The sequence below is a fragment of the Melozone crissalis genome, unplaced genomic scaffold (genome assembly GCF_028551555.1).
Source record: "Melozone crissalis strain CALT ecotype California unplaced genomic scaffold, PUWL_Pcris_2 ptg000027l_1, whole genome shotgun sequence".
NCBI lineage: Eukaryota > Metazoa > Chordata > Aves > Passeriformes > Passerellidae > Melozone > Melozone crissalis.
The window spans coordinates 8,253,842-8,268,081 of NW_026535805.1; the positions used below are offsets into that span (position 1 = coordinate 8,253,842).

The 14,240-nt window shown below is 35.6% G+C and overlaps 1 protein-coding gene across 1 annotated transcript in view; it reads left to right on the forward strand.

Annotated features, from left to right (window-relative positions):
• The window catches only part of PLEKHH2 (pleckstrin homology, MyTH4 and FERM domain containing H2), a 48,951-nt gene that overhangs the window by 9,495 nt on the left and 25,216 nt on the right, over window positions 1–14,240 (forward strand). Inside the window, exons 2-8 of the mRNA XM_054280155.1 lie at window positions 5,352–5,414; window positions 6,447–6,596; window positions 7,045–7,128; window positions 8,653–8,734; window positions 10,291–10,473; window positions 11,826–12,814; window positions 13,813–13,888. Of these exons, the coding sequence (XP_054136130.1) occupies window positions 5,352–5,414; window positions 6,447–6,596; window positions 7,045–7,128; window positions 8,653–8,734; window positions 10,291–10,473; window positions 11,826–12,814; window positions 13,813–13,888 (1,627 nt within the window). The remainder of the gene's footprint in view (window positions 1–5,351; window positions 5,415–6,446; window positions 6,597–7,044; window positions 7,129–8,652; window positions 8,735–10,290; window positions 10,474–11,825; window positions 12,815–13,812; window positions 13,889–14,240) is intronic.

Genomic DNA, 14,240 nt, shown 5'->3' on the forward strand with positions numbered 1-14,240 from the left:
TCAAATCACTAGAAGTTCTGCATTTCATCAACAGACAAACTGTTCAGAAACATTACGTTTTAACTCATTTTTCCTTTTTAAAAACTTTGACCTATTATCAACATGTTTGGAAAGGCATACAGAGAAGTGATGCTTTCCTTTTTGTTCATAATTTGTTGTATTTTTTCCTATATGTATTTAAAAAAATCTATGTGATACAACTGTATTGTTTATAATATTAAAAACTAGGAGACACTATATTATGAACTGATTATAATGTGAATTCAAAACATGAATGGGATAAATTATGTTGAATATTGACTTGGGTTAAAAATAGGAGTTTGATCCTATACATCACAAACATTTTTCAGATTTCAAAAAGAAACTAATTACAACCATTTTCATTTTTAAAACAAAATGTTCCCTTTAAAATTGTTAAAAAGCTATTTCAAGTAACAAGAAAGTTATAATTTTAATGCTGTAATTTCTCTCTAATACACACTTCAGGAATAATGATCTCTACACATATGTACAGAAATGAAAGTATATATACACATATATGCAGACAAAAGGCATATTTTTGAAATTTGTGAGTGATGACTTTTGAGTTTATACCCTTTGCTGATTTACTGTAATATCTGCTTTACTCAAATGAAAATTTCTTTACTTGCGCAAAAAACATTTCTGAACACAGCCAAGAAACTTCCAGGTGACCCTTGGAAAGGAATCACTTCATGATTTGCCTTTGTATTGTACAAGATTCCCAGTGACAGTGTGTTGTACTTCAATGTCCAGACCCCCAAGGCAGTACACCTCTGGTTTTATTGCTGCCATGTTTCTTCAAAGCATTCACTATTTATTCACATGTGGCATTTCTCTGCTCATTGTTTGAACAAAAATAGCTCAATTTGATGAGTGTCAGATGTAGAGTAGTTATTTCCTTACTAAGTTTAAAACCAAATCTGTTTCTAACAATAGAAACTGTTTTCTATAATTCATTAATTGATGCAGCATGCACTAATCTGTTTTCTGGAAATTGTAAGAGGATTTTACACTTAAAGACAGAAGGGGAAAGTGGAGGTTAAAGTAGCATCTGTTCTTCTGTACCTGTGTTCTTTAGTCAACATGCATCTATATTTTGTATATTTAAGACTGTAAAATAAAAACCAGCATAGATTATGACAGGACATCTCTGAATTCTTACTGAATTTGCACCAATGCAATGTGGGTGACAAGAACAATTCCTTACAAGAGGTGTGTTGAACTGGGGCATTATTTCAAGTTACCTTATTTAGGACCTGATAGAAAATTAAGTTTAAACATATATCACATGCCAAACGTTATCACGAACATGATGGCCCTCCTTGTTTCTCCTGGGAAGTCAACTTTATGTCAGCTGATCCTATACAGACTGTAGTTCATTTGAGCAATGTCTCACCTAACAGCTGATACAAAACATGATCCAGTGATGCTGGCAATTTGCTGAGGTGTATACAGAAAGAAGTTGGTGGGACAGAGGTCTGGTACAACAGATCTTTCTTTTTCTCAAATGGAATTCTTTACAAAGTCAGAGTTGGTTGTCAGTACTCAGGATCCTGCCACAGCTGAGAGTTCTCTGTCTGACATTTGCCTCTGATCATGGATATGGCTGCTGTTACCTGCCCCATCCATCCTCAGGTTAAGGATTTTTCTTTTTAATTTTTATTTGAGGATCTTAAGCTATCAATGTATGGTCTGAAATGGCCTTCATAGTCTTTGGATACAGAGGATTTAGTATAGCATTTTACTCTTGATGAGTTCAAAGCATGACTTAATTTAAACCATTAGCCATTCAACCAGCCTCACATTTCCCCCTTCTCTCAGTAATGCTGTGATCACCGTTGAGAAACTTGTCATTCACTTAAGAAGAAGGTTTAAGGTTAGGTTTTGTTTTTGAAGAAAAATTCTTCCCTTAGAAATTGTTCCAATCTTTTGCCCAGCATGTTTGATAGCCTTCAGAGTATGCTGTGGTAGTCATTTCTTCTGTTTAACTTCACAGGCTTATAAACAAGCAAACCAGTCAGAGTATAGATGCAAATCTAATTTTTCAGGAAAAAACATCTCATGATTATTTATGCAAATGGGAAAACCATATTTTTAGTTTCATTATTATTACAGTAGACCCTGCAAAACAAACCTATATAAACTCTAAATAATGGGAAAATCAGGACTCACTCAGTAATTATTATGTAGCACCAAAATTATTGAAATGCTGGCAAATTTAATTTTAACAGATGTGCTCATGTGTGGTAACCATAATATTTGATTTGACCATGACATTTGATCATGTTTGGTAGCCATGATATTTGACTGGTGATTTGCACCAATCCAGTGTGGGTGACAAGAAATTCCTTACAAGAGATGTGTTCAACTGGGGCATTCAGCATGTTGAACTGCTGAACAACATAGATTGCTTTTTTTTTAATATGAGTCTCCTAAAAGAAACTGAAGACCCTGTAAAAATTTTGCAAATAAAATCTCACATTTATTTGTTGCCAGGAAGCTGATTGACATATCCATATTGTGAGACCACACAGGGATTCTCAGCACACCTTCTTGAAACCTTCATAGTTAACTATTGAAGAGGCAAAACCAGACTTTGTTCTTGCCTTTATAATCTTGGAATGATCTTTCACTTGGTAGTATTCTCTCAGCTTCTTTGGCTCCTGGCTTTATGTTCATCTTAGCAACAGCTTTATTCCAATCATATTCTTTGTCCCAGTAGTCTACATGAACATATTATTCTGTTCCTGGTTGTCACAGCTGGCCATTTGTCTCGTTGCAGGGAAGGCTTGAGACTCTCAATATGAGTGTTCAGCAAGCTTCGTTTATTGAAGAGAGCATCAAACTTTTATACACAACAAGTAATAAGCTCATGAATATTCTGCAAGCCAAGTGACCTATTGGTCATGCTATACCATCAATTCTTCCTCATTCTTTTGGGCTTACATTCCCTTTTCTCACATCTCTCTGTCTACTTGTTATCATAACACAGTTATGCTCCAAGGCCACAGTGCTTTTGCAGGTGTAGGGACCCAGATTAGCCATGGTCCTGTACTTTTCCAATTCTTGGTTAACTATTTTTGCAACACCTGGTCCTGTGCAACAGTGTGTGTTCCTGACAAGAAGTGCACTGTGCAGGGTCAGTGCACAGCCGTGGAAGGAGCCTTCAGTGCACATTCTCCAGGATTCTCCAGGACTCCAGTGGTTGTGTAGAAGAGCAGCAGAACACTCAGAGATCATGAGATGCTGCAGGAGAGCCCAGCTGTTTGCAGCTTTAAGCCAAGTTGGAGCTGGCTGCACTGCAGCTGGCAGCTGGGTGTACTTGGCAAGCAACATTTTCAGGTTTTAATTGCATTTATTAAACCTGTCACATTGCTGATACTGCCTTACAGATGAAATGACCTTAGCTTATGGAACATAAATTGCCAGTTGCTGCCATGCATTTCCAAATTGCCTGTGAAAGTTGATGAACAACTTGCTGCTCATCAGTGAATTTCACAATATAAATATCTGAAGTTTTCTGTCATAATATTATAATTTCTGTCATAATGTTAATAGTTTTCTGTCATAATATTAAGACTCCAGAACATTATAGAGTATTAGTTCATTACTAGTACCTGCACTTCAACTATGTTTAGCACAGTGCCTTTACTACAGTGAAATGTTAGCTGACCATATATTCAGAAATAACCTTAATTTCTGAATCCCAACTCACTAAAAAATAAATGTCTGAAAATTTTCATTAAAGTGAGTCTTGCAAACCAAATTTCTGTTTGAATGTAAAACTAAAAAGACAGATGGAAAGTAACCTTAGAAGTCAAAATTCCAAAAATGCAACTCAAAGTTAAAATCTTAACATGAGGTCATTTAAATAAGAAATTAAATATGTGACCAGAGAGGAACAAAGAAGGCTAATCTCCCTGTTCATCTGGCAGATGGATGACTGGGAAGATCATATCCTTAGAACTGTTCTTGCAAAACAACTCACTGGAGACCTGACCATAACCGTGTGGATTGTGAAATGTTTGTTGCTCTTGTATCAGTGGTGTGTTGTGGTATTATTATAATGTAGACTTTGGGGTTTTGTATTGTATGAGAAAGTACTGGAAGGTGAGTCATAGTTGCTTTTTTTTCTGTTAGTTTTCTGGTTTTTTCTGAAAACTAATTTTCTCCATTTTTAGTTACTGATTGATAGAAAATGATGATTCTCTCCTTGTATGGATATGGTGCTAAAGGTTTCATGTGACTAGCAGCATAGCTGAGAAGAGAAAAAAAGAGATGGAGAGTGAAAAAGAAACTGAAAGATGCCAGAAACTGAGTTCAAACAAGACAGGATGAAACTGATTATTTTAAAATCATGCAGCAAATTGAAGAAGGAATAAGTGGGTTCCATTTGCATTATTTGCATCGTATGCTTTTCTTAGAACAATTTTCAAGCTGAATACTGAGTATGGCAATATTAATTTTTTGATGAACTGAGGTCTTATCTAGATATTTCCTGAGAACCACTAAGCCCTTAAGTCATGGAATATCTTATGAATTTTCAAGTGTTACTTCAAACCAGGGTTTACTTATTAAAAAGGTCAACAAAATCAGACTAAAGGTCTGTTAACAAAATGTAACAAAATGCAAACAAAGTATATCTTTCTGGCCTGTTCTGTATTGCTGGGAAAGCCTGAAAAATAAATCCTGTAAAATGCAGGGGTTTTCCAAGGCCCTGGGCAAAGACTGAGCCCATGATTCATCAGGCATGGCTATAACATAAGAGATCAGGGTCTTCTCCTCTCAGAGGTGACCTGCACTTCTCCATGGACGCTGCTCTCTGTCTTCATCCACTGCTGCTGTGCAGCACCTGAGGCCACCTGTCCCTCCTGCCACATCCTGCCTTCTTTCGTGCAACACTGGAGAAGTCTGGGACAGTCCTTGTAGTATATATCTCCAAAACACTAAATTTGTCAGCATCAGAAGGATTAGCAGCCAAGTTCCCTCTACTCTTGCCTCTTTTGGAAGAACATGAGGAAAGTTTCAGGACTATTGTCAAAGGAATTTTTAGTCTTGGTAGCAGGGGAGAAAAAGCAGTGTGTCATATGACAGCTTGAGAATTAATTATGAAAAAAGGTGTATATATTTTTTTCTGTTGAAGAATATTTACAATGTTTTAATACAGTCACAATTCTCTTCCAGTCTGACACACACAGTTTATCCTTTTATTTTTATGTTCCTGCCCACCACGTGTCCTTTCCTTTTTCAAAACAGACCATGAAAATATGTTTTTCTGATCAGAGGCAGAAGGCATGGCTATTTAATTGTATGTTTTTATACATCTACAGATGCAGCAGCTTGAGAAGCAAGTTATAGATGCTGATCGTCAGGCAGAGAGAGCGTTTCAGCAGGTATAAATGGAATAAATATCTCCATTAGCTGTGTGCATGTGATACTTCAATGAGGTGAAAGTCAAAAAATTGCTTGATTTTTAAGTACTTCTAAAAATGGAGAAGAAGACAGTTTCCTTTAAAGTTTATTAATTTGTCTTAACAGAGAGTTCTATCAGCTTTCTTTGCTCACTATTCAGTTCATTTCAATAAAGTCAAAGCTAACATCACAAACCAAAAGTAGATACACTGAATGAGCTTCTTCATTAGTGCATCATGAACCTTTGATACATGATGCATGTGGAAACAAAGGGGAGAGGAAACAATGATCTGTTTTAGAAGATCTGTAAGAAAATAAAATCAGGCTACCCAATACAGCTTTTAAATAGAACTGTTCTGTGTTGTTTGTTCCTCTTGTAGAAGTTACATCATTTAAAGAATGATATCGTAGCTAAATATTTAACTGAAGTTGCCTTTTTATTCCAAACAGCAGACTTAAACTAATGTAGACATTTTATGAACATACCTCTGGTATCCCTGAAACATTCCTCATATCTTACTGTGAGACAGATAGAAACTGAAAATTATAAGACTAAAATGTTCATGTACTAATTTGGAGTTAGAAAACATTCCTGACTACAAGCCAAGTATGTTTAAGCAATTTTTTAGAATGCTACCGATAATTTGCTGGGTTTTTTTATAGTGTGCAATTGTTTATTTATTAAAACATTGTTTACAGGTCCCTGTAGATAAATTGCATTCTTCCCATACTGGTGTTTCTAAAAGTTTCTGTGTTACAAAACTAGAAGCCTCTCACAGATAGTAACAAAACCTGTGTAAGATCTTTCAGTGTTTTGCCAGTCCTCTTGGTATTAAATGAATAGGGAGATATAATGAACTGTGGGGTTTCTTCTCAAATAGGCTTCAAAACTTTGCAGGGTTATCTTGCATCTTAAGTGTGGAGGCAATTTTAAGTTTATTTTGTGATTAAATTACTACCTTTGACTTGGAGTATTATGTTCCTTAAACTTTTATATTTGACTTTCCAAATAGGTGCAGATCATGGAAGAGAAATTAAAAGCAGCAAATGTTCAAACAAGTGAATCAGAAACCAGGTTGTATAAGAGATGTCAAGATCTGGAGATCCTGATACAAGATAAAAATGATATAATACAAAAATTGGAGCAACAACTTGAAGAACAGGTTAGGAATAATGGTGTTAAAAAAGAGAAACATCAATTCCCTTTTTAATTATACAAAAGTAAAATAAAAATTTAGATCAATGGATGACAGAAAAGTTTACCATTATTTTTGTTGTTTGATTAAAGAGGTTCCCATTGAAAGTATATAATTTGAATAGTGCTTATTCCTTTTCAAATTAAGCTCTGGCTTCCATTGAAAGAACATGTGACCTATAAGAGGAGAAAGATGATATTCCTCTTCACTGTCCCCCCTGAAGAGCTTTCATTCTTACTAGAGGAAAGAGGAATAGCAGTTTCTGTGAAGACTCTATTCCTCATTTAAAAAAAATCACCATGTATTACCCAGGAGCCTGAATTACTTCAAGCAATCTTAGGATTTGTGTCTGAAGATGATACTCAGGCAGATTATATTACTCAGTGAAAAATATGCTTATGTCAATTTTTTCCAGAAGCAAATAAGACTGCAAGAAGCAAAAATCATAGAAGAAAAAGCAGCTAAAATAAAAGAATGGGTGACAGTCAAGCTTCATGAGGTATAACTTTTGCTATGATACTTACAAAGGAAATATAATGGTGTGACTGGATATCCTTTAGACCTTTTGGCTGTTAAAGGCCTGCATGCCTTGGAAACATTGCTTCCCAGTTTCATTGATTTTTCTAGTTATTCGCTGGAAAGAGGAGAATTGAAAACAATGGCACAGAGAGCAGAGTGTCCATGCCATGTAAATTCTGATGTCTGATTTGGTCAGCCAGTATGATCTGGGTCCTCTTTCTGAAGGAAGGACCCAGCACTTCTCTCTCAAAGGTCAATTTCTCCACTAGTTGAGAGAGCTTAGCTGGCAAACTCAGCTTATTCAAGCAGATGCCTAAAGTGTGAATAATCTCCAGAAAGCCGACCAAGCCTGCTGGGGCCTGGCAGAAAAAAGGCCTTGATCATTTTTTATTTCACAATGCCCGCACTACTCTTAGTCATGAATAGTTTCAGGGACACCAGCTCTAGTTTCAAGTTGTCTCCCTTTTTCCTCTGCTGTGGTACGATAACCATGTCTCTGCCCTGCCTAAAGCTGCCAGCTTTGGGGTGCAGCTGTGCTTTCTCCTCCCTGGGTGTAGAATTCAAAGTTGCCTGTAAAAGTTAAAATCTTACTCTCTTGTAGTTAACTGGAAATTATACTCAAGTTGAAAAACAATTAAGTTCATGTTTTTGAAATAAGAAACTAGAAGGTTCTTACATAAAATACTTACTTTTCATCTGTGAGGGCTTAAGTAAATTACTTAGAAATAATTTAATAAAAATGCCATTAAATTTAGCTAAAATTACCAGGAAAAAGTTTGGACAAAATCAAGTATGACTCAAAGTATTTACTTACTCTTTATGGAAAATCTCAAGCCAGTTTCACAGATGTGACTAAGCGTCACTCAGTGGGGAGTGGAATTGCTGGCTCCCTTCTGTGTGACAAGGGATACTCAGATTCAAATCTGTTTGCCTAATCTGGAGCAGGAGTTTGAACCAGCATCTTTTACCTCCCACTGGGGGGCTACAGCAATGGGTTGTTGGTTTTTGTATTTCCTGTACAAACACTTTTGTTTGGTATAAAGTTTGTTGGCACTTGTGGGATAGTGGGAGGCATTAGGACCAGAATTCCCTCTGATTCCTCTGCCCACTCTTAGTTTTGCCAAATGGCACAGGAGTTTGTAATTCTAGCCTTCTGCTTTTATTGAAAATGCCAATGCAGTTTTCTTTTTCCTCTTATTTATTAGGGATTTTTAAAGCAGTCATGGGTTTGCTTGGTTGGGGGAATGATTTTGGCAGAATTGAGAAAATAATCATTGCAGGGAATTTAGTTGTTCAGAATAAAGAACAACTCTAAACAAAAGAACAACTTTAAATGAAAGAACTACTCTAAAGACCTAGACTGGTATTTAGAGTAGTAGAGAGGAGATTATTATTTGAACTAGCTCTGTCCTTAGATAAGCAGAAATTCAGAGAAAACATAAAAGATGTAATGACTTTAAGATTTGTTTCATCAATGGATGAGATTACATTTATATGCTTTTAGTTAGAGGTGGAAAATCAGAACCTCCGCTTGATCAACCAAAAGCAAACCAAAGAGATGAAAACAGTACAATCTAAACTGCAAGGTAAATGTACAAATCTTCTGAAAACTTCTCTCTCTATGGCATATTTCTTTCTATTCCCTATTAATGTGTGCATCTACATGATTGAAAATATTCTGTGAAATCACAAAGATTTCAGAGAGTATGAACTGACATACAGGTGACTGTACATGAAGGTGTTAGGAAGGAATCATTTGGTTTTATGCTGAAAAGACACACAGACAATGTACAACTGGTATTAGTGGAATGAATGGGTACCACTGTTACTTCAGAGGTTCTGCAAGTAGTAAGATTTTACTGGATTTAGGACAGATCTTTGCTTTCACATCTTTACAGCATAAGTGGTCATTGTTAAGTCATTGTCAAAATTGTTAAAGAACACATGAATGTCACTCTGCATTTGCTTTTTCTAGCAAAGGGCCAGCTGGGAATCAGAACTCCAATCAGATATTTTTTGTTACTACCTTTGACTACAGTGATCCAAAATCTAAATTCAGACCCAGTATCACTAAGTTCCTCTCCAAATGGGTATAGCAAATTTAAAACTCATGAAGTGTAAATAGAAAAGAGAGGAATATTCCCTCCAAGAAGCATTATTATAAGATCAAAGTTGAATTTTATTCACTACCATGTTGCCTGTTCACCAACTTAAGTGTGTCTGAACGTTCCCATTGTCCTCTCCACATTTGGTTGATCTGACAATTTACTATCATATGAAAATTTTGTTAATTTGCAAACTAGCCCTCATTTCTTGATAATTTATCTTACATATACATGTAAATACACAGGTATTTAGAAATGTGTGTAGAGGAGTGTGTCACACATAATATGCATAATATATGAGAATACAAAAATTTACAAATTCATATAAAATATAAAGTTTTTAAACTAAAATGCACTTTCCTGTTAATGAAGAAACTGGATAGTTTTGGTTCTTTGCTATCTTTTGATAAGTAGCTACATACTTCTTCCATATACTTCTAGTCATTCTCTTCTGAGAGACCTATTTAAAGGCTTTTTGAGACCAAAACTTTTGTCATTTCCAACACACAGTTACTGATATGCCCAAAAATATTAAGAAATTTATTACCATTTGCAGTTTCCATGCTGGTGACAGGCTATAAATTATGAACATGTGGTACTGTTTTAAGCAATTTTACAGGTAGGGTAAGGGCCTTTTGTTCCTAGATCCACCACAGGGATTTTTATGAACAGGGATGGACAGATTTCATGCTCGTGGCAGTTCATCAATTTCTGCTTTCCCTTTCTCTTGAAGTTCTCCTCCATATAGACCTTCTAAACCTGGTAACTTACTCTTCTCTATTTCCTGTGAAATTGTTAAAAGATTTTTTCTTTCTATTATTATATAAATTTTTAAGAACTAGAAACATTGCTCTGGGTTTCACCTGATACAGAGAGATGTCAGATAGCTTTTTTTTTCCTATAATACATTTTATTATATTTTTTTCCCCTAAATTTTAGTTACCACAAAAAAAAACTTTGCACTGTAGAGTAAAGAGAAGAGTTGCATAGCTTGTTGTATCTCACTAACACAAGATTTCTGAATTACTATTCTTCAGAAGCTACTGGTAAGAAATCTGTTACTTCAGCACAAAAGCCTGGAGAGTGTCAGCGACTAAGCAGTTTGACTTTTGGATGCTTTTCAAATAGAGCAAGAAGTCCTCAACCCTCTCCTAAGCTTGAAGAAATAAGCAAGGCTTCATCTAAGCAGTCAGACTACCCTGAAGGCAAAAACATGCCAGGTACCTTGTTATCAACACTGCCATTTTTATTCTGACACAAGCAGGAAACTAAAATCAACAACTCTTTCAGTGCATCCAAACCAGCTGTTTTCAAACTGCATACCACTACTGTCTCCCTCTTCATTGCTACTTTTCTATTACTAGGAAGAAATCATCCTGTTGAGCACTAGAATCTCTGTAATACCACTAATACATTATCTGGCAGCATGCAGAGGCTCCTGGGTGCTTTGGCTGCAAAGTTAAGATGTGGTTGTGACCTTTGTTGTTGCTCTGGTCCTTTGCTCAAATCCCTTGTACTGTTTATGACTTCAGTATTTTCTCCACAGTTAATCATGGTATCCAAAATGGCAACCTAAAGTCTTTTGAAAATCAGAAACTGAAAGAGATCCTATGAATATTTTGTGTATTTATATTACAGCAAGCTCATTATGAAGGTGGCTATGTATTATTACTTCTATTTTTACAGAGGAGGGAATTGAAGTAAGAGTGATTTTTCCCAGAGAAAGGATAAGACATAGAACCTTAGGCTTGCCTAGATGGAAAAAGATAATTTTGGGGACTTCATTACTTAATGTGGGTGAAATTAACACCTTTGAGTTATTCAGTCCACTTTAACTTTACACAGGTATTTAACACAGACTTTTCCAAGTGTCTGTGCAGAAAAACCCTAGTTCTTGCATCCAGTTTAATTTGAGAACATGCAGGCCTCACTAACATGTTGCAAGCTCTAGCTCTCTCTCATAAAACCAGGTAAAAGCAAAGAGCAGGGACAAAGCTATTTTTAACACAGCGTCTTTCCTGAAGTACTTTCCATGAGACTCTTGTGTATTTTAAGCATTCACCATTGGGAATACAATAATAGCTTCCAGAATAAATTTCTGTGTATAAACACTGTAGAAAGGCTCGGAATACTTGATTTGTTAATGAAAATCCTTTCTGACAAGCTTTATTAAACTTTAACTTTCCTTAGATTTAATAAAGTAGCTAAATTTGTATGCCCACTTAAGTAGTTAGCTTTTTGTTAGTTTTATTTGTTTGTTTGTTTTCACACATACATGGCTTTAAAATATGGCTCCAGTCTGCTTATCTTTATATTCATTGACATTTTTAGTTCAGCTAGAACTTTGGGTAACGTTTATTACAGATTTTTGGCAAACTTAATTTGCATTCAGACACATTAAAAATTTATGATATTTTTCTTAATGTTTATTATTTACAGTATTAAAAACCATAAATGTTCTCATGCATTTGAAATTATTACCTACTTACTACTTGCAGGCATGATGACAAAACCATTTATAGGCCAGGTTTGCTAAAGTAATTTTCTCATGTTCATTATATTCCTCCTCCAGAGAAGGATATCCTGGAAACTACCTTTGCTGGTCCTGTACACGAGACAAATAAAGGTCAGAAGTCATTGCAACAAAGTTCCTCTGGTTCAGAGCAGAACAAAAATGTGAGAGCAAGCTGCTCATCCAAAGACATAGACAGTGACATGTCAAAGAACTCATGCACCACTGGGAGTGACTGGAGCTCAGATGAGGATGGTGGAGACAATAAAGGACTGAAATCCAGGTGTGCATCAACTCTTTCAAGCCACACATCTGAAGAGAACGCAAGGTACAGTAGAGTGGGAAGTGAAATGTATTTGACAGCATCTGATGACAGCAGTTCTCTCTTTGAAGAAGAGAGTTTTGATGTTAAGAGGACTCAGCAAAAGAAGCTATACTCATGGCAGCAAGGGTCCCAAAGAAAAGGCCTGAACAATCCGGGTGGAAAGTGCAACTCTGACTTCACAAGGAAAAAGAAAGACCAAGACAGTTCTTCAGATGAACTGAATAAGAAATTTCAATCACAGAGGCTTGATTATTCATCCTCATCCAGTGAGGCAAATACCCCAAGTCCAATTTTAACTCCTTCTCTGACACCCAAACACCCAATTCCAGCAACTTCTGCAGGTTCTCAATGCACAACTCCATCAGATTTTCCCTCAAATTTGCCACATCCAAAGTTAAGGACTCCTAACGTCTTTAGTCTAAATTCAGTGTTAGCAAAGAAACACCTCAGCCAGCCCCAGCTGAGTTCTGACAGAATGTTTGGTAGGAACAGAAATGCCATAAGCATGATCCGTCCGTGGAGACCTCAGGAAACAGACATAGATCTGGTGGACGGAGAAGATGCTGATGTTTTAGAGAAAATGGAGATTAGCTGTGATGAAGGAGTGTTTACCTATGACACCACTGAAGCACAAAATGCTGAAGCCCAGGAACTTTGTGATATGACAAAAAAGGGTGCTAGCAACAAACCTCCAACGCCTCCATTGCATCGATTTCCTTCCTGGGTAAGTGTGCTAATAGGGATTTTTCCTGCTGGCAAAACTAACTTATTTTCATTACTCTCTTCTGGGATTTTTTTTGCCTCTATTTTAATTACTTTCTGTTTATTGACAAGACAGTGCATTACCTTCATCATAACTACAAGCTCAGAATCTAGTTTTATTTTCAGCACAGTATTCCTGCCACTGAAAAACACAGTCTGTATTCTGTAGACAAACCCATTTTTTTTCATGTGAGATGTAAGTTATGTATGTCTTTTTGAGTGTATCCAAGTATGTAATGCTTATGACTGCATTTATTTATTTATCTGAACACTAACACAGCCCAAGAATGGTGCCCTTGCTGTAACCACTGTACCACTCACAATCTGGACAATTAAGTTGACAGCAGACAAGTACAAATTACAGAAGTAATTGATCACATTTCCAAGTAAAATTTTAAAGCCATCAGTCAGGATATTAAAATAGATATTAATATTAATATTAATATTAATATTACACAAAATCCAAAATTAAAACTCACTAATGTGTTAAAACTCACTAATTCTGTGTTTTCAGTGTCAGACTTCTTAATTAATAATTTATAAAATATATTTATTAATTTTTATTCAGAAATAATACATTATGTAACAACTTCTCTATATTTTAGTGAACTTTTTGCATTATACATTTTGTTATTGTAGACTTTTAACACAAAATGGTCAAAAAGCTCCTAACACATAATCTTCCATTAAAAAACATTCTTACTGTAGCTTCTTTGGCACCTGATAAAAGTATTTTTAAAAATAAGTCACTTATGTTGTATGAAAAATGTCAGAAAAGGCTATGGCTATCAGTGTACAGCATAGAAAAGAAGGATGCATTTTTCAGCTGCTATTGACAATGTCATTTCATGAACCATTTTTTCACATAGTTGCACTAACACAAAGACTAGGAGGCTAACCAGAACAAAAGTAATTGTTGTATTTTAATTATCTACTATCAAATCCATTCTGCTTGTATAGGAAAGTAGAATTTATGCTGTAGCCAAATCTGGTTTAAGGATGTCTGAAGCTTTCACCATGGAATCTCTTAATAAAAGTAAGTGGTTTAGCTGTTCATTGTCCCATCGACAAAAGTTTTCTTCTTATGGTGATTTGTGAGCAAGGACCTTTAAAATATTTTTAGAAAGGTTTATTTAACAGCTGTTTAAAGCCTAGAAGATTATTGGTTATCTCCTGGTACCTCACATCTTGACTTTGTATTGAATTTGTACTTTGTTCATTCCAGTTTACTTTGCATTTCACTACTTTGAAGAATCTATGCCAGGTACCAATTTTAAAAGGGCTAGTGTTTGTGACTGCAATTTTATTTATGTCTTTAAAAGCACTGTGAATTTCAAAAAGCTTTAAATCTCACATTCAAAACAGTTCAAGAGTTAGTTTGCTTTTTA